Consider the following 21452-nt stretch of genomic DNA (forward strand, 5'->3'; position numbering starts at 1 on the left):
GCCCACCCTGCCCCACTGCTGCCTGTGCTGCTGCCTGGCCCCAGCACGGGGGAAGCTCTGCGTGCCCCATCCTCGGCAGCAGCGCTGGCGCCAGCGTGGCCTCCCTTATCTCGGCGGGAAGTCAGGAGCAGGAAGCCTGGCCCGGCGCGGGATAAGGGTCCCGTTTACATTAGCTCCTTTGTTGTGGAGCAGGCTCCCACCCTCACCCACTGCCCGCGGGGGGGCCCCGGCCAGCTCAGGATCTGAGGGGCAACAGAAACTCTTGTCCAAAATGCCACGAGGGGCTTAGGTGGTCCTTGCAATGGTCCCTGTGAGGACATGAATAGGGATGGGGTCTGCCAAGACAGTGCCTTGTGGTGTCCCCCTGCCCAGATCAGCTCTCAGCTGGACCCTGCCCTGTGCTTGTGCTCTGGTGTCTGTGGTGCTTTTTGGGCTCCTGGCTGCCTTGGTAGCACGGTGCTGGGCATCCCTGACCACTGCAGCCCACGCATCTTGTGCCATGTCCTGGTGTGGTAGCCCTGATGTGCTGGCCCTGGCGGTGGCTCAGCCCCAGGGCTGGCTGGGATGAGGGAAATCAATGAATTCCCCAAACGGGAAGGTCCGGGGGAGGGGAGAGCGCAGGAAAAAGTGCAGGCAGTGACGCGTGACGGGCAGAGCAGTGCCGGCCGCCCCGAGAGCACAGCCCCATGCAGTGCCCTGGAGCCTCTCACCCACCTCCACCACCCACCGTGAGTGAGCCCCTCTTCTGCAGGGACCCCTTCCCCAGCCCCATGGCAGACAGGGGGTGAGGGGGGAGCGGGTGAGTGCTGTGGGCAGGAGCACAGGCAGGTTCCCCAGCAGTGAGGGTTGGTTTTGGGCTCGTGTCTGGTGTGACCTTGGGGATGCCAGCACCGTGCCCTCGTGGTGGGGATGCCAGCAGCAAATCCAGGCAAAGCAGTCTTGCCAGGGATCTGGGTGGACACAGGAAGATGCACAGGGACCCCATTGGAGCCACAGCCCTCTGAGGGCGCGGGGGGTGATGCCTGTCTCCATCCTGCAGGTGGTCCCCACGACCACGGCATGTTCCGTTCGCGCCGCGCCGGGCTGGTGCGGAGGCTGTGGCGGCAGCGCTGTGCAGCAGCCAGCCCCGAGGATGGCCCCGCTGCCCTCAAGCCAGCGGTGCATGCCCTCTTCAAGAAGCTGAAGGATGAGGAGCTGGAGCTGCTGGTGCAGGTGGTGGAGAGCCGGGGCGCCTGGGAGTCCGGCTGCGTTCTGGCACCACGGGGGGACCCACGAGGGGTCAAGCAGGGGCTCCCCCCTCAAGTCCTGCTCTGTCGCCTCTTCCGCTGGCCTGACCTCCACCAGTCCCATGAGCTCAAGCACCTCTGCTACTGTGCTGGGGGCCAGGGAGCCTGCGGGGACTTGGCTGGGCTGTGCTGCAACCCCCATCACTTCAGCCGCCTGGCTGTACCCGGTGAGTGCTGGCGGCGACACTGGAGGCTGCCTCGTCCAGCCAGGCTCTGACCCCTGCTCTCTGGGGCTGCCTCAGGGCTCCAGTGGGCTCCAGGGGGGCAGGATGCCCTCCCAGCCTCCTATTTCCCTCTCTCTCCTCTGCAGAAACTCCGCCACCCCCGTACTTGAAGGCGTCCTGTGGTCCCTCCTGGCCAGATGAGCCCCAGCTCATGGAGTTCAGCTATGACGGAGGGGACTGGTGCGGTAAGATGGGCCCGGCACACTGGGAGACACACAGGGCACAGCCCTCTGCCACACCCAGCAGGCAGGAGGGCACTGGGCAGGGCTGAACCCCTGAGTCAGGAGCGGAGATTGGAGGGGACAGAACATGAAAATCAGGGAATGGAGCCAGCAGTCAGTCCCAGCAGGAGGAAAAGACTCCGACGGGGGATGAGGGGTTCCTGCTAGGGGAGCGCTCTGGCCCAGACGCCCCCCCGCCACTGAAGCCGCTGTTATTTTTGGCAGCGCCAGGCTCCCTGCTGGAGGAAGCGCTGCCTATGGGGACACACACAATGTGCCTTGACGCACACAGCCCCAGCTCCCGCCTGGCTGCTGGCCACCAAGGCCACCAGCTGCCGCTGCCCCACCTTCCCCTGCACTCAGGGACCAACCCCCCTGACAGCCCTCCCCCAGCCCTTCACCACGGCACTGGGGGACTGGGCACAGCTCCAGAGGCTCACACCCAGCGCAGGACTCTGCGCTGAGGCATCCCTGGTGCACCACATCCATCTATCTGTCCTCACACGCCCTCTGTGCCCACTCCCCTTGGCCCTTCCAGCTGCTTGCCTCAGTCACATCCTGCTGATGACAGCTCTGCTCTCCCCTTGCCAGACACCAGTCTCTCATGGAGCACCATCACGGACGGCTGCTGGTGCAAACTGGCTTACTGGGAGTACCGGACGCGCGTGGGCCGCCTGTACGCCGTGCACGAGGCATCGGTGAACGTTTTCTGCGAGCTGCCCTGGGGCAGCGGCTTCTGCCTGGCACAGCTGCCCGCTGCCTACCGCAGCTGCGCCGTGCGCCGGGCACGGGGCAAGATCGGCCGGGGGCTGCAGCTGAGCCAGGAGCCGGGCGGGGTGTGGGCCTACAACCGCAGCGAGCACCCCATCTTCGTCAGCTCGCCCACCCTGAGCCCCCCCGGGCTGCCTGTCCTCAAGGTGCTGCCCGGCTACTCGGCAAAGGTGTTCGATTATGAGCGGGCAGGGGGCACAGGGGGCTGGCAGCTGCCTGGGGAGGGGCCCTGTGACCCCCACAGTATCCGCATCAGCTTTGCCAAGGGTTGGGGACCCTGCTACTCTCGGCAGTTCATCACCTCGTGCCCGTGCTGGCTCGAGGTGCTGCTGAACCAGCCACGCTGAGGGTGGAGCTGGTGGGGAGGTGCCAGGGAGGTCCCCCAAAGCAGGTTCACAAGCTGGGGGGCCCTTCTACTGTTCCTCAGCCTGTGTCTTCCGGGGCTGTGTTGCAGCAGGATTGTCCTGGCTCTGGGGACTCTGTGCCTCAGTGCTGACTGGATGCAATGCCCCTCTTGCAGGGTTCACCACCTTGCCAGCACCTGCTTCCCCCAGCCATGGGGCTCTCAGTGACACAGGACACTATTTAATATATTTTTATTATTATTATTATTATTTTAATGTTTAAGTTTATATTAATTTATCTATTTTTGTATAAAAAGCAGAGCATGAGGCAGGAGTCCCCATTGTCAGGGCCAGGCCTGGGGGTGGCAGCTAGGGCTGGTGGAGACAGGGGGAGCAGGAGAGAAGGGAGGTGAGAGGGAATGGGGAGGAAGGGGAAGCTGTGGGCCTAGGTGTAACTGCAGACAAGGGGAATGGGAGTGAACTACTACAGCTGGGGGGGGAGGTGAGGCCGGTGAGCACAGCTGGAGCGAGGGGCAGGTTAGAACATCTGGGTAGGTGCAGGGCAGGTTAGAACATCTGGATAAGTGTGGGGCAGGTTAGAACATCTGGATAGGTATTGCATAGGTTAGAACATCTGGATAGGTGCAGGGCAGGTTAGAACATCTGGATATGTGTGAGGCAGATTAAAACATCTGGATAGGTGCAGGGCAGGTTGGAACATCTGGAAAGGTATTGCATAGGTTAGAACATCCGGATAGGTGTGGGGTAAGGTTGGAACATCTGGGTAGGTGCAGGGCAGGTGCAATGGGGGGGACAGGTGAACACCCCTGGGGTGGGGACAGGTTCAGGGTTACCCAAGCTAGGTCCCAGGCCCGGGGGCTCCTTCAACCGTTCTGGCAGCATGCGGGGAGCCCCGAGCAAGCGCAGCCGAGGGGATCCCGGATTGCCCGAGTCGTGTCTGCTGTTTTTAACCTAAATAAACGGTGCCCCCGGCACCAAGAGACCCCCGTGTCCCTCCGCGTATCGGTGCCGCCCACGGGGCTCGGCTCCGGGAGCCAGCAGTGCCCTCTGCAGGCCGCTGCCGCGGGCCGCGATGACCACCCGGTCCTTCCTGCCACGCCGCCGGCCCGGCTGAGCCCGCGGCCCCCGCCCGGCCCCGCTCCTGGCCCCGCCGAGAGAGGTGAGTGCGACCGCACCGTCGGCATCGCCTCGGGGGAAGCGGGGACAGAGAATCCCCGGGAGCACAGCCGCGGGCAGCGGCGGAGCGCAGCGGCGATGGCGAACCGTGGCCCGAGGGGACGGGCGGGGAGCGATGGAGTCGGGGGTCGGTGGCAGCCGCGGCGAGGGTGAGGTTGTTCTGCGGGTTCCCCTCTCTGCCCCGCGGAAGCCCCGAGCCTGGCGGGCTGGTACCCCGGACGGGGATGCAGGTGCACGGTCAGAGGGACGGAGCCGGAGGGAGCCAAGCGGGTGGCTGGGCGAGGCGCGGCCGCAGGTGCCCGGTACCGGGGCCTGGCGAGGGGGTGGGGGTCCCGTTCTCGGCCCCGGCTCGGTGCCCCGGCGCGGCCCCCCCGCCCACTGACATAACGTCTGCGCGGGGCCGTGTTTGCCTTGGCAGCCCCGGAGCGGCGGTGGCTCCTCACACTTTCCGCTAGCGCCGGGCAGTGGCCGCGCTCGGAGCCAGGCGCGGGGGGGCCGGGGTGAGCCGAGGTGAGCCCCGGGGCCGCCGCTGCCTCCCTGTGAGCCGGCAGCGGCCAAACAGGTTGCGCGGGGCCCGCGCCCAGGCACCTGCGGAGGAGCCACCCCGCTGGGGGCCGCCGCGTCCCGCTCCAGCGCCTCCGACAACCGGGGGCTGCTCCCCGCGCCGCGCCCCGCCGTGCCACGTTCTCCGTGTCCACCTCTCCATCCCTCCGTGCCCGCCACTCCAGTATCCCGGTGTCCGCTCCTCGGTGCCCGGTTCCCGAGCTCGGTTCTCCATCCCCCGTACCTCACCCTACGCACGGTTTCCCGTGCCCGGCACTCGAAACTCTCCCTCGGTGCGCACTTCTCGGTTCTTACCCCCCCCTCCACCTCCATGCCCGGTTCCCCGCCCCCCCGTGTCCGCGGGGCGGAGCGGGCAGTGCCGTGCCGGCCCCGGCACTCGGCGGCCGCAGCGGGCGGGGCGCGCTCGGCGCCTGGCACCGCACTCGGCGCCGGTGGGGGCCGCGGCGGGGCCGTCCCGTGCTCTCCTGCCCGGGCCGGGGCCCGACCCCCGCCCGATCTCGTTAACTGCCTCTGACTCAGCCGCCCCCCACCCGCGCGCCCCGGTCCCGCGGGCCCGCAAGACCCCCGCCCTCCCGAGGGGGGTGGGGCGGGGCTGATGGGCGGGGCGTTCCACCAATGGGACGCGTGACCGCCGGCGCGCTGCCCAATGAGGAGGCGGGGGCGGGCGCTTCCTGGAGCCCCGGCGGCGGCGGCGGCGGCGGCGGCGGCGGCAGCAGTGGCCGGGGGGCGGGCGGGGCGCGGCGGCGGCAGGTGAAGGCGGAGGCGGGGCCGTGGCTCCGGGACCGGTCTGTGGCTCGGGCGGGGTGCGCAGGTGAGCGGCACTGGGTGGGAGCGGACGGACCCACCGGCGGGGGTTGCGCGGAGGTACCGACCCACCGGCAGCGCGATCGGGATCGGGACGGGGACCGGCGCGGCGACCGCTTTTTGCCGCCCGGTTGCGGTGAGTCGCGCTGATTCGGGATGCTGCGGGCAGCGGGTGGGCACGGTTGGCACGCGATCGCCGCACGGCCCCTGTGTCCCCGCCCGCCGCCGGAGCCGGTGGACACGTCGCCCGTGGGGCGGGGGGTGTCACTCGTGGGCTGTTCCCGGTCCCTGCGCACGGGGCTGCGGGAAATCGGTGACATCGGCAGGTCCCCGCTGCGTGCCGGGGCGGCTGCCAAGGCTCCGCTGTGCTCCTGTTGCGGTGCTGCTCCATCCAGCCAGGGTCCCCCGCAGGTCTCCCACGGGTGACCGGGTGCTGCCACCCCCCCTTCCCAACCCGGTGAGCAGCTTGGCGGCATGCCTGGCGCACCGGGTGGGGACGGCACCGTTGCAGGAGGAAGGCAACTCAAGGAGTCCCTTCTGCACCCATACTGGTAGAGTTGGAAGGTATCCCAGTGTCCCAGCACGCTGTGCCACGCTGGTGAGCCCCGGCCCTGGCGCACTGGCAGCAGCAGTGGGTGCCTCTGCTCGGCTGTGCAGTGGTGGTCCCCCGGGATCGGTGTCATGGTAGCACCTGCCAAGCACCGGTGGACTCTGCCCCGTGTGCCCAGCCCTGCCGTACCTGTCCTCGTCCCCCTGGCTGGCTGCCCCCGGCCGCTGTTTGCCCGGGGCGGGGTGCGGTATTTACCCTCCCGCCGGAGCAGATCCACGTCTTGGGCCACAGCCGCCCTCGATCCGTGCCTGCCTTCACTTGCCGAGGGGACACAGCGCCGGTTTTGTCGCGGGGTGAGTCGCACCGTGCCTCAGTTTCCCCCACCACAGCCGGGCTGGCAGGAGCGGGGTCAGCCTGGGATCCCCGGCACTACCGGGGGCACTGCCGGGGGCACTGCCGGGAGCACGCGGCAGCTGCCGCCGCTCAAGGCTTCGGTGGTGATGCTGGTGCTGGGAGGGAGGGACTGAGCTCGGCAACTTAAAAGTGGGCGCATGGAGAAGGGGAAACTGGCACAGCAGAGAGAGCGGGGCTAGGGGTGTCTGTGCCGGGCATGGGTGCGGAGGTGCCAGCTGTGTGTTGGGGGGCACATCCGTGTCGGCTCCTGGGGACCCCCCGAGCCCCCCTGGCTGGGCGCGGGCTGCCCCCAGCGCTGCGGGGCTGAGCCCCAGGCTGTGGCAGCGCGGCTCTGCCAGCTGCTGCCGTGCACCCTCAGTGCACACGTGGCACGAACGGGACAGGCCCGAGCACACGGGGGCGGGAGGGGCACGGCGGGGCTGCGGCCCCAGCGCGGCCCCCGCTGCACCCCAGCCCTCGGGGGGCGGCTGCTGCCCCGTGCGTGAAGCAGGAACTTCTCCTTCAGGGCAGGCGGTGGATGATGAAACCAGGGAGAAATCTCTCCTGGCAGCAGTGTGGGCTGCTGGCGGGAGCCCCCGGGAGCCTGCGCTCCCCCTGCGCCACCAGCGCTGCCTTCCCATGGTAACTCCACGGCGGGAGCAGGCAGGGTGCCGGTGGGAGCGGCCGCCCCGTCTGGAGGATTGGCGCCCGCCTGGCTCCCCGTGGCAGCACCGGCGTCCCTGACATGCCCCGGGAGCTGCATGTCCACACCCCAGCAAAGCCCCAGGGCGGTCAGAGGACCCGCTGAGGGGCTGGGCTGAGACCCGTCAAACTCGCTTCGTGCCAGGAAGATGGCGCTTGGGTAGCCATGCAGGCAGGGGAGGGAGGCGGTGATGCCGGGGCTGTGGCCGGTGACCTTCAGTGCACCCGGGCATGCCGTGTGCCCGGGGCTGGGCAGGTCGGTTGGCATGCAGGATGGTGCGGTGGGAGCCATGGTGATTTGTATCCCCAGAGCTTCTGGCATGGTTTGATGGAGCCCTGGGCAGGCAGGGGGACCAGCCTGGGTGAGGGAAAATGAAAGCAGGTGATGCGGAAGGAGAAGTAGGTCAGGCGAGCTCTGGCCTCTCCCGGCAGCCTCGGTTGCACTGCGTGCTCCTCTCTGCCCAGCTGTCTCTGCCGTGTCCCCAGGCCCCGTGGGCAGCAGCTGGGGTGGGGAGTGGGTAAGGGGGTCCTGCTGCCAGGCTCGGGGTCCCGAGCACGGTGGGTGCCAGGCACTGCCGACACTGAACGCCAGCAGGGTGGAGAATGTGGCTGTGCTGGCTGACATTCATTGGGTACAGAGACACCCCAGCAGTTTTGCTTTGATTCCCCTCCCCTGGGCAACCATCAGGGCACAGGGCTTGGAGCCATAGCAAGGGTGACAGGAGCATTGCCAGCCCCACTGCAGGACCAAGGAAGAGAAGGGAGGAGACCCTTGTGCCCTGCTTCGGTGGCACAGGGCAGCTGGTGCGGTGTGGACATCACGGCGGGCCCTGGGGCTCCACAGAGGGGCTCCACAGAGGCTGCCCTGTGCAGCCCTGGGCATTGCCCTCCCTCACTGCAGGGCTGCCTGGGGTCTCCTCGGTGCCACTCTGTGGGTTGTGGCGGGCACGGCCTGGCTGTCAGTGCTCTGTGGGCTCGGGGGGGCTGGGGCTGGGGGGGATTAGAATCTCCTGCCCCCCTTCCCTCCCCGGGATCAGCCGTGGGCAGCGGGGAGCTGGCAGCAGGCAGCTGCCGTGGGGGCGGAAGCCGGGCTATTTTGGAGGGTGTGGAGGGGGGGCTGTGGGCTGGCACTGTCCTTGCCAGGTGACCCCACCGGGAGCAGCGCCACCCTGGTGCCAGCATGGAGCGCTGGGGGCACAGCCTGTGCCACTGGGGATGCTCAGTCCCCGGGGTGCTGTGAGGACATGAACCCTGCATGTTGAGTAGGAGGTGCCACCAGCTGGGGGGGCCCCTGGGGGCTGTGCAGCACAGTGGGACCCAGGGGGTCTGGCTGCCCTCCAAGGGGTTCCCGTGACTGTGCTGCGGGGCCAGCAGCTCCAGAGCCAGCTCACCCTGGGGCCAGCCAGCAGGCCCACTGGTAGGTGAGCCTGTCCCAGGCTGGTGGCTGGCAGAGCCTTCCTTCCTTCCTTCCTTCCTTCCTTCCTTCCTTCCTTCCTTCCTTCCTTCCTTCCTTCCTTCCTTCCTTCCTTCCTTCCACCAGTGCCTCAGCCATTTCCTTGCCACATTGGGAAGGCCAGAGGTGACACACAGAGGCCACATGCCCTTGGCCACATCTGTCCTGGCAGGTCAGGGTGCTGCTGCTCTGTGTGAGGATGTGATGCAGGAGATGGGGTTGCCCATCCTGCCATTGGAAGAGGAGCTGGGATGAGGCCATGTCCCCTCACTGGTGACACTGCTCAGGGTGCCACTGGGCAAGGGATGGATGGATGGATGGATGGATGGACGGACTCACAGAGGTTAGCCCATCTTCCCCAAAGGCCAGCACCTCCCCACCTGCCCCCCCAGCCCAGTGCCCCCCAGCCAGGGCGAGCAGCAGTTTGTGGCCAGCGCCCGGGTGGTTGCAACACCCCCAGGGTGGGGGGGCCACGGTGACTCACCCCATCCTGGCCACCAGCAGGAACCCTGACTCAGGGCTGCGTGCCCATGCCGTGCCGTGCCCCTCCCTGCCCGCCTCGCCCACCTTATCTCCCGCCCTTAGCACCTGGCACACCTGGGCCAGGGGGGACTGGCGCCATTCCCCTCCTTTATGGGGAACAAAGGGCAGGGGAAGGGTTGGCAGCAGGTGCCACAGCCCTCCTCCTTCCCTCCTGTCCTCCCTCCCTCTCATGGACGCTGTCCAGGGCTGTGCCCTGCTTTGTGCCCCCCTCTGGGGCAGCCTGGAGTGTTGTGGCAGTGCAGAGGGCAGTGCTGCCCACAGCCCTGTGCTGGCTGCGTGCTGCCTGCGCTCCACAGCTGGAACCTGCCCAGCACAAGGATGGCACAGTGGGATACCATGGAGGGCACACTGCTGATGCCCTCTGCCTGTCTCCACTGCCTGCCCAGGGGCTCTTGCACAACCCAGCTCCTTCCGTCAGCGCTGCTGGGGCTGAGCCCTTTGCTGTCCCCCTGCTTTGCTGTGGGGCTCTTCCCCTTTCTGCCTGGCCTGCTGCACGCATCCCCAGCTCTGGGGCCTGCTGGGCCATGCCAGGGTGCCACAGTGCCGGTGCCCCTGACCGGTCTGGCGTGGGTTGCCTGGGCGGGTGCCGGTGCTGGTGGTGGGGTGTGGGGCGAGCTCTCTGGGCTGCTAATTGCTGTTTAGCTGGGGACACCGAGGGTGTAATTATGGGGGCATTGCATGAATGTGCAGCCTGGCCCGGGGAGCCCACGAGTGCCCCTGCCCAGGGAGCGCAGGGGGTCAGGCAGCATAGCCCAGCTGGGCTGTCACTGCTCCCCACATTCCCCGTGGGGATCTCGGGAACCTGCTCCAAGGGGAGAGCAGGACAGGAATCCATAGGGCCGGGGGGTGGCTCCAGGGCTGGCCGGGCAGGCTGCAGCATGCTGCACCCAGCCCTGCCCTGCTGCCGCCGAGCACAGGCGCCCTGGCAGCCCGGCTGGGCTGGCCATGGCCAGTGGCGAGCACCCAGCGCCCTGCCTTGGGGCACACGAGGAGGTGAGGAGGGCCTGGCTGATGTGCCACGGCACGGGGGGGCAGGGGCAGACGGCTTGGAGACCTTGTTAGAGGTGGGGAAGGCGTGTTTAAGGTACGGGTGCCTGTCCTGGAGGCGCTGGGGATTTTCTCCCGTGGGAGTGGGCCGGGGTGCCCCCTGCCCCGTTCCGGGTTGGCGCCCCACGGCGCAGCAGCGCCGGCCGCAAAGAGTTAATGCCGTGTGTGTTCTGGGAAGCGGGGCTGGGAGGTGCGTGACCCGGGGTGTGGGCGTCGACTCCTTTTGAGGTGGGATCCTGAGCTCAAGTGCAGCGGGGAGCGGGGCCAAGTTCACACAGCACCAGCACCCTGCCTTCCCCTCCCTGCCACTCGCGGGCCGCCAGCGGGGCCGCCACGAGCGCGGAGCCACGCCGGGACACGGGGCAGGTGAGCCACGCACCCACCCTGCCATCACTGCTGCTGGGCTGGATGCCAGGGTGGTGGGGACCCGGTGTGGCACTGGGAGATCTGGGCCAGCTGCCTCGCACCAGCAGGCTGTGGGACGCTGGTGTTGCCTGAGCCCTACGCTGCCCTCACTGCTGATGGGATGGGGTGGGATGGGACGAGTGGCGAGATCTGGGTCACTTTGGTTTGGCAGAGCAGGGCCCACACCCTAGAGTGGCAATGCCAGGCAGCTGGATGTGGCAGTGGGGTGGTTTTGGAGGCAGGAGGGGACCAGGATGCCAGCACAGTGCCAGCAGGCTGGGTGGGTGAGATGGGGACTTTGCTCCTCTTTCCCTGCTACACATGCCAGGAACAGCTCTGGCAACACCACCGGCCCTGCTGCACCGTGGCAGGGATGCCCTGTGCCCAGCTTCCGTGGCAGCTGCCGTGCCAGGCTGGCACTGGCCCCAGGTGCAGTGCTGGCTGGGCACTGAGGCAGCCCTGTGCCAGGGTGCTCAGCCCCCTCTCAGTGCTGGTGGCTGTCCCTGGGAGCTCTGGGTGAGCTGGCCAGTGTCGGGGGGCCTGAGCAGTGCCATGGGGCTCACTCTCAGCGCTATGGGGTGGGGGACTGTTTATCCTCTTTCATCTCCAAACCATTTCCTTTTGTCTCTACTTGTTCTTTTCTTCTTTCAAAGAGCACTGCTGCTCTCCCCACTTCCTCCAGCATTGGGACCCTCAGCATGTGCTGCTACAGGGTCACCAGCTGAGCCAGACCCCGGCCACCACCTTCCCTGCTGGGCAGACAGAGGGGCTGCACAGCCCTACACCACCCTCCATCCACACCGTGGCCATCAGCACCAGGGCCACTGCTGCTCCCAGTTGGCTCCAGGCAGCAGCAGGGTGGGGGGCTTGCACAGCCCAGACCCCTGGGTCCACGTCCTGGATCCCAAAGGGTGAAGGGCCCCACAGGGTGAGGGGCCAGGGCAGCTCCACGCTGCGCTCCCCTTCCGGGGTGACTCATTCTCCCCATGGGGCTGTGAAGTCCCTCGACAGCATTTGTGACTCTTGGGACCGAAAGCAGGGGCTCCTGGCAGCAGCCCAGGGTGGGGACGGTGCTCCCTGGGACCTCTGCTCTCCTTCTCTCCTTCCCCATGTTGGGAGATCCCCCCTGGACACCCCTTTCCACCTCCCACCGTCCCCAAGCCAGGCCCAGTGCATTGTGCCCTCACCCAGGTGCCATCCCTGCTTGGTGGCATGGCACACAAGCAGGAGGGGCACTGCAGGGACCCCAGCCCGCTGCCCATGGCCCTGCCTGGGTGCCTGGACCCCTCTCACAGAGGAGCTGGCACATGGGTGGAGCCTGGCCATGGTTGTCCCAGGCAGCCTGGGCTGGCACAGGGATGTCAGGGTGACCTGGGCAGACATTGTTCCTGCTGCCACCCGCCCTGCATGGCAGCCAGCTCAGCACGGGGAGCAACTCCCCCTTTCCTTTCCTCAGTTCAGCCAAAATGTGCCCAGCCACAGCGCTGAGGTGACTGAAGGAGCTCTGGCATGGCCAGGCCATGGGCATCACCACCTGTGCCCTCCCGGCCATCACCTCCAGCAGCAGCCTGGGAATGCTGGGGGCCCAGGGGGCGGCTCCTGTCCCCTCACACCTCATCCTCTGCCATTTCCTTATCACTGCGGTGATCTCCTCGACGGCAGCAGCCGCTCAGCATGTGACTTCTTCGCTCCAGTGAGGAGGATGTGCGCGGGGGTGGGGGTGTCAGCAAAGGAGCCGTAAAGGGGCGGTTTGGGGCGATGGAAAATCCCCCTTCTGCCCGCCCGCCGCCGCCTCGCCCCCAGCCTGCCCCACAGCCCTGCAGCTCTGTCTGGTGGCACCGAGTCCCGTGGGGTCCCAGCTGCCTTAACAGAGCTCTGCTGGTGATTTCTGTGACATTGGCAGCGCTGAGGCTGTGTCCATCTGCGCTGGGACATGGTGAGGGCAGTGCCTGTCCCTCACAGCACCGTGCCACCTGCTGGGATGTGATGGGGTCTCAGCTGCTGTCCTGTGCCCAGACACCCCCAGTGGGTGCCATCAGTCTTGTAAATGCCCTGTGCCCAGGTTTCTCGTGGGGACCAGGGCAGAAGGGAGGCTGTCCTGGTGCCATCACTGGGGGAGGCAGTGTTGGAGGACACAGTGCCACCCCATCCTGTGACGATTCCCTGTGACAGTCCTGGGGGTCCGTGGGGCTCTGGCCCACCCACGGCAGGTGCCCCATCCCTGTCATCCCTCTCCAGCTGCCCAAGCTGTGGCATGGGATACTTACCCCCCTGCTTAATCCTGCCCCTGCAGCTAATCCTGCCTAATCCCACCGGGGGCTGTCACTGCCTGTTGGCTCCGGGGGCCCTGATGGTTTAATCACCCCTAATCCGATCACCCCCACCTCGGCAGGCAGAGGGGACCTCAACCAGAGCCGGGATGGGCTCCTGCCAGCCAGGGGGGCTTGGCCGTGGCTGCTGGCGCCAGCATCCCAGGCGGTCGGCACTGCTGGCTCCCGGTTTCAGGGGCGGCTGCCGCCTGCCCTGCCGGTCGGGCCTGCTCGGCAGCGGCTGGGGCGGCTCCGCAGCCGGTTGCTCCGGGGCCGTTCCCAGCTGCCTGCCGAGGCAGCCCCAGCTGGCGGCCGCCCAAGCGCAGGGAGCGGCCGGCTTGGGGATGGGCCCCTGCGCCGGGGGCCGTCGCCCGCGCCGCCCCTCCATGGGCAAGAGGGGGCACGTCCCCCACGCCCGCCTGCCGACGGCACAGTGTGGTTTGGCACGGCCCGGTGGGCCTGGTGTGGCTCGGCGTTGCCTGGCATGGCTGGCAATGGCCGGTGCCACATGCTGCTGTCCACCATGGCACAACTCGAGAGGTGGTACCCGCCTCTGCCAGGCTGCAGTTGCTGGGCTCCCATTCCACTGTCACCCAGCAGTGCCAGCACAGTGTGGTTTGGCACGGCCTGGTGGGTTTGGGGTGGATGGGCCTGACATGGTTCAGCGTTGCCTGGCATGGCTTGGCCATGCCCAGTGCCACATGCCGCTATCACTCAGCACTGCCTGGCTGGCTGCAAGGGCCATAGCTGGGCACAGTGTCACAGGGCAGGTTGCAGCCCTGGAGCTGCCGCTGCTGCCTGCAGGTTGTGAGGGTCATGGGCTCCCCCTTCCCACCTGTGCTGGCTACACGGCCCAGAGCTGGGCATGGTATCTATCACAGGGCAGGTTGCAGCCCCGGAGCTGCCACTGCTGCCTGCAGCCTGCCTGCAGGTTGTGAGGGTCGTGGGCTCCCCTTTCCCACCTGTGCTGGCCGCACAGGAGCACGTGTGTCCCTGGTGGTGCACCACGGGCACCACAGTGGGAGTGTGAGCCGTGCTGGGTTTAGCGCCGAGGCCAAGCTCTGCCAGCTGCAGCGTGGGAAAGGCCTGACTGGCGCAGGCTGGGCTTGGCTGGGCGAGGAGTGGCCCCGGGCTGGGGCACAGGGGGGAGGGAGGGAGGGAGGGAGGGGGCCCAGTCCCGACCAGGAGCGGGGGCAGGAACCGGTGGCACAGGTGCTGATCCTAATCTGCCGTGGCAGGAAGTGTGGCCCCTGTTCCCAGCCCAGCTGGGCTCCACGGGGCGGCCCCCTGGCCCTCGGGCTGCTCTTCCCAGCGCTCGCCCGCCCACCATGCCTCTGCCAGCGAGGCCCGTGTTCCCAGGACGGGGCTGCTGGGAGCCAGAGGCTGTGCTGGGCCGTGGCGGTGGGCTGGGGGGGATTGTGGGTGGGCTGGCACAGGAAACGCTGCACCTCGCTGCTGTTCAAAGGCACCACGCTGAGATTTCTCCCTTTGCTGTGGCGGCGCGGGCGGCTGGGTGCTGGTGGTAGTGGAGGAAGCGTGGAGGCCTGTGGTGGGGGGCCTGTGGTGGGGGGCCCACACCCACCAACCTCTGCACAGCATGGAGGGAACTGAGCACAGACCCTGGGCCCCAAACCTGCCCCAGTTCATGTCCCACTGAAACCCCAGTGCCACCCAGCATGTACAGGCAGCGTTGTGCCCTGGCTTCATGGCAGCGATGCTCCAACTGCAGTTTCTTCCAAGTGCTCTCTCCCAGCTTGTTCCTCTGTCAGTACAGGCAGCGTTCCTTGTGCCCTGGCTTCATGGCAGCAACACTCCAGCTGCAGTGTTTCTTCCAAGCGCTCTCCCAGCTTGTTCCTCTGTCAGTCAAGCAGCATCCTGTCCTTCCCGCAGGTGAGGACGATGGCCAGCCCAGAGGACGACCTCATCGGCATCCCCTTCCCTGAGCACAGCAGCGAGCTGCTGAGCTGCCTGAACGAGCAGCGGCAGCTGGGGCTGCTCTGCGATGTCACCATCAAGACGCAGGGGCTGGAGTACCGCACCCACCGTGCCGTCCTGGCTGCTTCCAGCCGCTATTTCAAGAAGCTCTTTGCCGGGCCGGGGCCGGGCCAGGAGGTCTGCGAGCTGGACTTTGTGGGGCCGGAGGCACTGGGAGCGCTGCTGGAATTCGCGTACACGGCCACGCTGACCATCAGCAGCGCCAACATGGGCGAGGTGCTGCGCGCTGCCCGGCTGCTGGAGATCCCCTGTGTCATCGCTGCCTGCGTGGAGATCCTGCAGGGCAGCGGCCTGGAGGCGCCCGGCCCCGATGACGGCGACTGCGAACGCGCCCGCCGCTACCTGGAGGCTTTCTCCAGCCTCCCCGAGGGTGAGGTGCCTGCCCCGCCGCCCCCCCGCCCCACCCCGCGCCGCAGCAAGAAGACCCGCAAGTTCCTGCAAGCCCGCGGTGCCCAGCTCAACAACCACGCCGCCGAGGAGCCGCCGCCCGCAGCTGAGGCCGAAGGCTCCGGCAGCCCCCCGCCGCCCTCCCAGCTGCCCTCACCCCCTCTGCCCGAGGGGCTCTCCCTGCCCTACGACAGCTTTGAGCTGCCTGAGGAAGAGGAGCTGCCCCCACACTCCTTCCCCTTCCCTTACCAGCCCCCCTTGTCCCCTGAGGAGGCACCTTCTGACGAGGATGCCATCGACCCCGACCTGATGGCGTACCTGAGCTCGCTGCACCACGAGTCGCTGGCGCCCGGGCTGGACAGCCCCGACAAGCTGGTGAGGAAGAGGCGCTCGCAGATGCCCCAGGAGTGCCCTGTGTGCCACAAGGTCATTCACGGTGCTGGCAAGCTGCCCCGCCACATGCGCACGCACACGGGCGAGAAACCCTTCGCCTGCCAGGTCTGCGGGGTCCGGTTCACACGGTGAGTGCCCCTGGATGGGCTCTGCCTGCCTGAGGTGTGCCAAAGGGCATCCCCTATGGCACCTCCATCCCGTGCCAGTCCTACCAGAGGTTTTCTACATCCCCTGAGTGCTGCTGGACGGGCTTTCCCCATCTGACATGTGCCAAATGACATTCCCTATGGCACCCCCACCCTGTGCCAGTCCTACCAGGGCCTGGCCACAGGGTTCATGGGGTTTTCTGCATCCCCTGAGTGCTGCTGGACGGGCTCTGCCCGCCTGATGTGTGCCCTGTGACATCCCCTATGGCACCCCCACCTCATGCCAGTCTACCGGGGCCTGTCTGCAGGCCTGGCATAGTTCATGGGGTTTTCTGCATCCCTTGAATGCTGCCAGACCAAATTGATGGCACACTGCACAGCACCCCTCTGCCAGTGCTGCCAGTGGGGTGCACATTCAGAGCGTCTTCTGCACCCCGTTGAGTGCTCTGGAGCAACACAGGTACCCAGAGGCATCCGCCGTGGCACCCCCTGAATGTTCTGTTGTGGTGCAGTGGGGTTGTGGGGTCTTCTGCACCTCATGAGTGCTGCTGGGCTGACCTGAGGTACCCAGGAGCATCCCTGGTGGTGTTGCTCTGACATAGCTGCTGGTGAAGTCAGGTCAATGGGGTGTTCTGCACTCTGTGAGTGCTGCCAGATCACCCAAGGCACCCATAGCACCTCATCTCTCAGCCATGGCATGGTTGTGGTGCAGGTCCAGGGGAGTCTTCTGCACTATGTAAGCACTGGCAGAGCAACCTGGGGCAGCCAGCAGCATCCCCCTGCCAGCAGCCAGCTGCATCTCCTGAGGTACCCAGGAGCATCCCTGCTGCTGTCCCTCTGCTGTAGCTGCTGCTGAAGTCAGGTCAATGGGGTGTTCTGCACTCTGTGAGTGCTGCCAGATCACACAAGGCCTGATACCTGATGGCACCCATAGCACCTCATCTCTCATGGTTGTGGTGCAGGTCCAGGGGAGTCTTCTGCACAATGTAAGCACTGCCAGAGCATCCCGGGGCAGCATCCCCCCTGCCAGCAGCCCGCTGCATCTCAGCCATGCAGCCGTGCAATGGTCCTTGTGCCCCACAGAGCCTGCAGAGCCCTGAGCCCTGCAGAGCACCCAGAGCCCTGTGCCCCACAGAACATCCAGAGCCCTGTGCCCCACAGAGCATTCAGAGCCCTGTGCCCCACAGAACATCCAGAGCCCTGTGCCCCACAGAGCACCCAGAGCCCTGTGCTCCACAGAGCCTCCAGAGCCCTGTGCCCCACAGAGCCTGCAGAGCCCTGTGCCCCACAGAGCACCCACAACCCTGTGCCCCACAGAGCACCCAGAGCCCTGTGCCCCACAGAGCCTGCAGAGCCCTGAGCCCTGCAGAGCACCCAGAGCCCTGTGCCCCACAGAACATCCAGAGCCCTGTGCCCCACAGAGCACCCAGATCCCTGTGCCCACAGAGCACCCAGAGCCCTGTGCCCCACAGAGCAACCCTGCTCTCGGGATTCCAGCACCATTCCCCTCCCCCTGGTGGTTGGATGCCATGTTGGCTCCTCGACGCCAATGTCTCGCTGTCTGTCCCACCTCCAGGAACGACAAACTGAAGATCCACATGCGGAAGCACACGGGTGAGCGGCCCTACTCCTGCCAGCACTGCAGCGCCCGCTTCCTGCACAGCTACGACCTGAAGAACCACATGCACCTGCACACGGGCGCCCGGCCCTACGAGTGCTACCTCTGCCACAAGGCCTTCGCCAAGGACGACCACCTCCAGCGGCACCTGAAGGGCCAGAACTGCCTGGAGGTGCGGACGCGCCGCCGCCGCCGCGACGAGCCGGCCCCGCCGCCCACCGGGCCCGCAGGCCTCGACCTCTCCAACGGGCGCCTGGAGGGGCTGCGCCTCTCCATTGCCCGCTACTGGGCTCCAGGGCAGCCCGAGGAGGAGGAAGAGGAGCAGGAGGGTGAGGAAGGGCCGCAGCCCGACGGCACCGTGCCGGTGGAGACGGCGTAGGGGCGATGCGACGGCGGCAGGTGTCGTGGCGTTCCATGCCGAGCTGTGCCGTGCCCGCTGGGGTTTCTGTTCCTGTTTTTCCCGTCACGGTTCATTCCTAGTTATGCAAAGGGGGAAAATCCCCTCGGCCGATTTGCACAAGGGGGTGGGGGGCCCCTATCACCCCCCCCACCACCGTGCCCGGGCCCACCTGGTCATGCCCAGGGCGGGTGATGATGGGGGATCGGGACTTGGATGTCCCCCCCACCAAACCCCTCGTGGGTGCCAGGACCGGGCAGGGGCATCCATGGACCAAGGCCCCCCCCCAGGTGGGGAGAGCCCCCCCATCCTCCCCAGTGGAGGGGGGCACTGCCCTACGCTGTGCATAGCTTGTCCCCACCTCCCCACTCCGAGCAGCCCCCCCCGGCGAGCCCCCCTCGCCCCTGCACTCCCGGCTGCTTTCTCTTGGTTGCACTATTCGGGTGAGCCCACCCGGGTGCGGGGCAGCCCCGGCCCCCCCCGGACCCTTTTCCCCTTCTGAAATCCCCCTGGCCCTGTGGGACCCCCTCCTTTTCCCTGGGGTGGCCGGGCCCCCACGGTCACCCCTCTGTCCTTTGCACATGGCCCCCGCAGGGCGCAGCCTCCCCGGGGGTGGAGGGGACCGGCACTATTTGTCTACAAATAAGAGTTTTATCTATATTTAAAAAAAGATGATGTAATATATTCCCCCCCACAGCCCCTCCGCTGCCAACCACCAGCGCTGCCCGGCCCCCACGTGTGCCATGGGGTGCCCGCAGGGGTGATGGGGCCGGGGGGGCTCTGCTCCCGTCATGGCTTTAAAGTGCCTTATGGTGAACTTGAACCTTTTTCGGCTACTTGAACCTCTCTGGTGTCAGGAACCAAACAAAAACCATGGGCGGGCGGCCCCCGCCCCGCCGCCGGGCCGCCTCTGCCTGTCTGTATGTCTGTGTTTTGTTTTTGTTTTTTTTTTTTTTTTTTTTTTTTTTTAAACGAAGGCTGCTTGGTAATAAACGGAGAAGCAGGGACTTCCCCCGCGTCCAGCTGTCTGTCCATTCTGCACATTCTGCATCTCTGCCCTGGAGCAGCTCGGGGCTGGGGGCACTGTGGGGCTGGGGACGGGGATGGGGAGTGGGTTGGGCACCGTGTGTGGGGAGGGGGACACCGAGGGGTGGGGGTCAGCATGGGGCTGGGGGCACCACAGGGGTGGGATTGGGGACACCATAAAGGCTGGAGACAGGGATGTGTAGGGGCTGGAGGCACAGTGGGCATGGAGATGATGATACCAAGGTGCTGGAGATGGGGCTGGGGGCATTGAGAGGCTGGGGTCACAGCAGGGATGGAGCTGGGGCAGCAAGGAGCTGGAGTATCACAAGGTCAGGATCATCATGGAATGGTGGATGCCAACTCAGAGTAGGAGGATTCAGGTGCCTTGAGGTCCAGGTGATTTATTCACCAGCCCTTCCCCACCCAGTAGCTCTCAGCTTCTGCTGCACTGGTGGGGCTGGCTCCAGGCACACCCCAGCACCTGGACCCGAGGTTTTGCTGCCCCCTGGCACTGTCCTGCTGTCACTGGGCCCTTGCCCTCTCTTTCACTGTTTTTGGCCTGCTGCTGGTAGCTGAAGTCTTCCTGGGAGATTGGAGTGCAGCGTTGGCATCCAGCATCCCCAGTGCTGGGGAGCACAGGGGGCATCGCCACCCCACAGCCAGCCCTCACCCGCAGAGCAGTCTGCTCTTGTTGACCCCACTGCTGCCCACATCCCTCTCCTCACTCTTTTCCACCTCCTCCAGCTGGGCTCACAGCTGGGCTCACAGCTGGGCAGCTGTTCTGGAGGGGACCCTCCAGCCCCTGATGTCCTTGATGCGCTGCAGCAGCCGCCGCCCTCACACAACCAGCTCCAGCCCTGCTGTCTCCTCATCACTGGAGTCCCTGCAGGGCACAGAGGGCAGGGCTGAGCTGCAGCCCCCCCTCCCACACCCCCTGCAGCCTCCCAGGCCCGGGTGGGCTCCCAGCACCCCTCTGCTCACAGCTCCTCATCCCCAGAGTCCGGGTAGCTCAGGGGGGCCATGCACACGGAGCGGATGTTGTCCAGGGTTCTGTAGCAGCCACTGCAATACAGCCCTGTGGAAAATGGGGATGTCAGGGGGGAATTTTCTGGGGAAGGGGTCCCCAGGCTGTGGGGGCTCCTGCCTTTGCAGCTGGGTGTGATGCAGGTGCTGAAACCCGGCTGCTCCACAGGTCAGGCAGCTGGATGCCCAGGAATTGGTGGGGGGCAGGAGACTTGTGGGCACAGGGTGATGCTCTGTGGGTCAATGCCATCCTGGGGGTCCTTGACACAGACCCTCAGAGATACCACTCATCTCTTCCATCCCACCAGGGCTAACTTACCTGTATCCACAAATCTGCTGCCATCCACATACAGTTTTTATCTGGTTCCTGTAAAGGTTCATCCCTTAAATCTTGGCATCTTGACTGCTCCACAATGTACAGCCAGTCACATTGAAAAGGTTCTTGCTTCTCAGTAGGGAGCAAAATGGCTTCATTTGAGGTTGATATCACACACATGACTACTCTTCCTGGTCCTTGGTATTTTGCCAGTCAGCTTAGAGAGATCCAGTGATGTCCCTCTGGATTCCGAACAGGCAGCAATGGCACATGGGACCAGCACAGTGAGTGATCATCCCAAAGTGAATTTTTGTGCCTCCTGCATCTTTAGGGTGCTGGCTGCTATGGCCCAGAAGCATGCTGACCATCCAGTTGTTGGAGAAGGAGCCCACTAGCCTTTGCCAGCTTCCAAGGAGCTGTGTCACACCCACAAAAGCTACTTGTTGCCTTTTCTACACACATCATGAAGGGTTTAGTTGTATCTGGAAGGCCTTAAGCCAGTGCTTCCATGAGCATCCTTTATGGTGTTAAAACTGGTGCAAATTGTCGGGGCCATTCCAGGAATTCTTCAGGACCTTTGATTGAAAAATAAAAAGGATTGGCTTTTAGTCCAAAATTTTGAACATGTATGGGGCAAAATCCTGCCACTAACAAAACTCCTGTTAGTTTTCTTTTAGTCCTAGGAGCTGTAATTTAGAATATCACTAATTTTTTCCTTCACCCAGAGCTCATTGTCCTTTTGGTACCTTAAAGCTAAGGTATTAATCTTACCTTTTTTTCTGGAAATTTCAGCAAGTCCCAAAAGTTCTGTAGGCTTTCAAACAGGTCACTCTCAAGCAGGTTTGTTCCTTGTCAGCCTCAATTAGGATGTTACCTACACACTGTAAAAGAACACTGTTACCTTTTTTCCATTGCTCTACTTCTTTTGCCAAAACCACCAAATAAAGTGGGCTTATTTTTGAATCCTTGAGGGAACACTGCATCCTTTCCCACTGCATCTTTCTTGCAGCCACATGATTCTCTCATTAATAGGCAAAGATTGTTTGGCTTTGCACATCTATTGGGATACAAGAGAAAATATCCTTTAAGGCCAAAACAGTAAAATAAGAGTTTGTTTCCAGCACTGAGGTTAACAAGCCATAGGGATTTGGTATGCTTGGGTGTATATCTGTGTGTGTTTGATTGACTGGTTGCTCTTAAACTTATATTAATCTGCACTCTCAAGAACGAGGCTTCTTTGAAACCTGGAGGAAGGCATCTAAAACTCAGATTGACATTGTCTCAGTATGCTAAATTGTAATAATGTGTTTGTCCATGGTTCCAGACCTTTTTGTGCTT

General features: G+C 65.0%; 2 protein-coding genes and 1 long non-coding RNA gene across 5 annotated transcripts; all 3 read left to right on the plus strand.

Annotated features, from left to right (window-relative positions):
• Positions 1 to 319: 319 nt before the first annotated feature.
• On the plus strand, positions 320 to 3247 carry LOC128948190 (mothers against decapentaplegic homolog 6-like). 2 transcript variants are annotated; one of them, XM_054292804.1, is made up of 4 exons: positions 320 to 728; positions 1040 to 1453; positions 1597 to 1695; positions 2323 to 3247. In XM_054292804.1, exons 2-4 carry the CDS (start codon positions 1060 to 1062, stop codon positions 2847 to 2849), a joined length of 1020 nt encoding a protein of 339 aa, XP_054148779.1. In that variant the 5' UTR covers positions 320 to 728; positions 1040 to 1059; the 3' UTR covers positions 2850 to 3247. The 2 variants fall into 2 exon arrangements, with proteins under 2 accessions (XP_054148779.1, XP_054148778.1); XM_054292803.1 differs by lacking the exon at positions 320 to 728 and having other exon boundaries at positions 875 to 1453.
• A 98-nt stretch (positions 3248 to 3345) lies between these two features.
• LOC128948195 (uncharacterized) lies at positions 3346 to 3850 on the plus strand. Its single transcript, XR_008484096.1, has 2 exons — positions 3346 to 3488; positions 3576 to 3850. It is a non-coding gene; the product is annotated as an uncharacterized LOC128948195 (long non-coding RNA).
• A 1525-nt stretch (positions 3851 to 5375) lies between these two features.
• Positions 5376 to 18087, plus strand: ZBTB7B (zinc finger and BTB domain containing 7B). 2 transcript variants are annotated; one of them, XM_054292765.1, is made up of 3 exons: positions 5376 to 5418; positions 14704 to 15716; positions 17311 to 18087. In XM_054292765.1, exons 2-3 carry the CDS (start codon positions 14713 to 14715, stop codon positions 17729 to 17731), a joined length of 1425 nt encoding a protein of 474 aa, XP_054148740.1. In that variant the 5' UTR covers positions 5376 to 5418; positions 14704 to 14712; the 3' UTR covers positions 17732 to 18087. The 2 variants fall into 2 exon arrangements, with proteins under 2 accessions (XP_054148740.1, XP_054148741.1); XM_054292766.1 differs by lacking the exon at positions 5376 to 5418 and adding an exon at positions 10429 to 10465.
• Positions 18088 to 21452: the final 3365 nt, after the last annotated feature.

Source organism: Melozone crissalis, unplaced genomic scaffold (assembly GCF_028551555.1).
Source record: "Melozone crissalis strain CALT ecotype California unplaced genomic scaffold, PUWL_Pcris_2 ptg000114l_1, whole genome shotgun sequence".
Lineage (NCBI taxonomy): Eukaryota > Metazoa > Chordata > Aves > Passeriformes > Passerellidae > Melozone > Melozone crissalis.

What these genes read in the sequence shown, in the direction of transcription:
- LOC128948190 (XM_054292803.1), top strand. Translation starts at nt 910, where the DNA reads ATGCCAGCAGCAAATCCAGGCAAAGCAGTCTTGCCAGGGATCTGGGTG. An exon ending in CAGCCGCCTGGCTGTACCCG is followed by an intron (nt 1,454 to 1,596) that starts GTGAGTGCTGGC and finishes TCTCCTCTGCAG; the next exon opens with AAACTCCGCCACCCCCGTAC. An exon ending in TGACGGAGGGGACTGGTGCG is followed by an intron (nt 1,696 to 2,322) that starts GTAAGATGGGCC and finishes TCCCCTTGCCAG; the next exon opens with ACACCAGTCTCTCATGGAGC.
- ZBTB7B (XM_054292765.1), top strand. Translation starts at nt 14,713, where the DNA reads ATGGCCAGCCCAGAGGACGACCTCATCGGCATCCCCTTCCCTGAGCAC. An exon ending in TGCGGGGTCCGGTTCACACG is followed by an intron (nt 15,717 to 17,310) that starts GTGAGTGCCCCT and finishes TCCCACCTCCAG; the next exon opens with GAACGACAAACTGAAGATCC.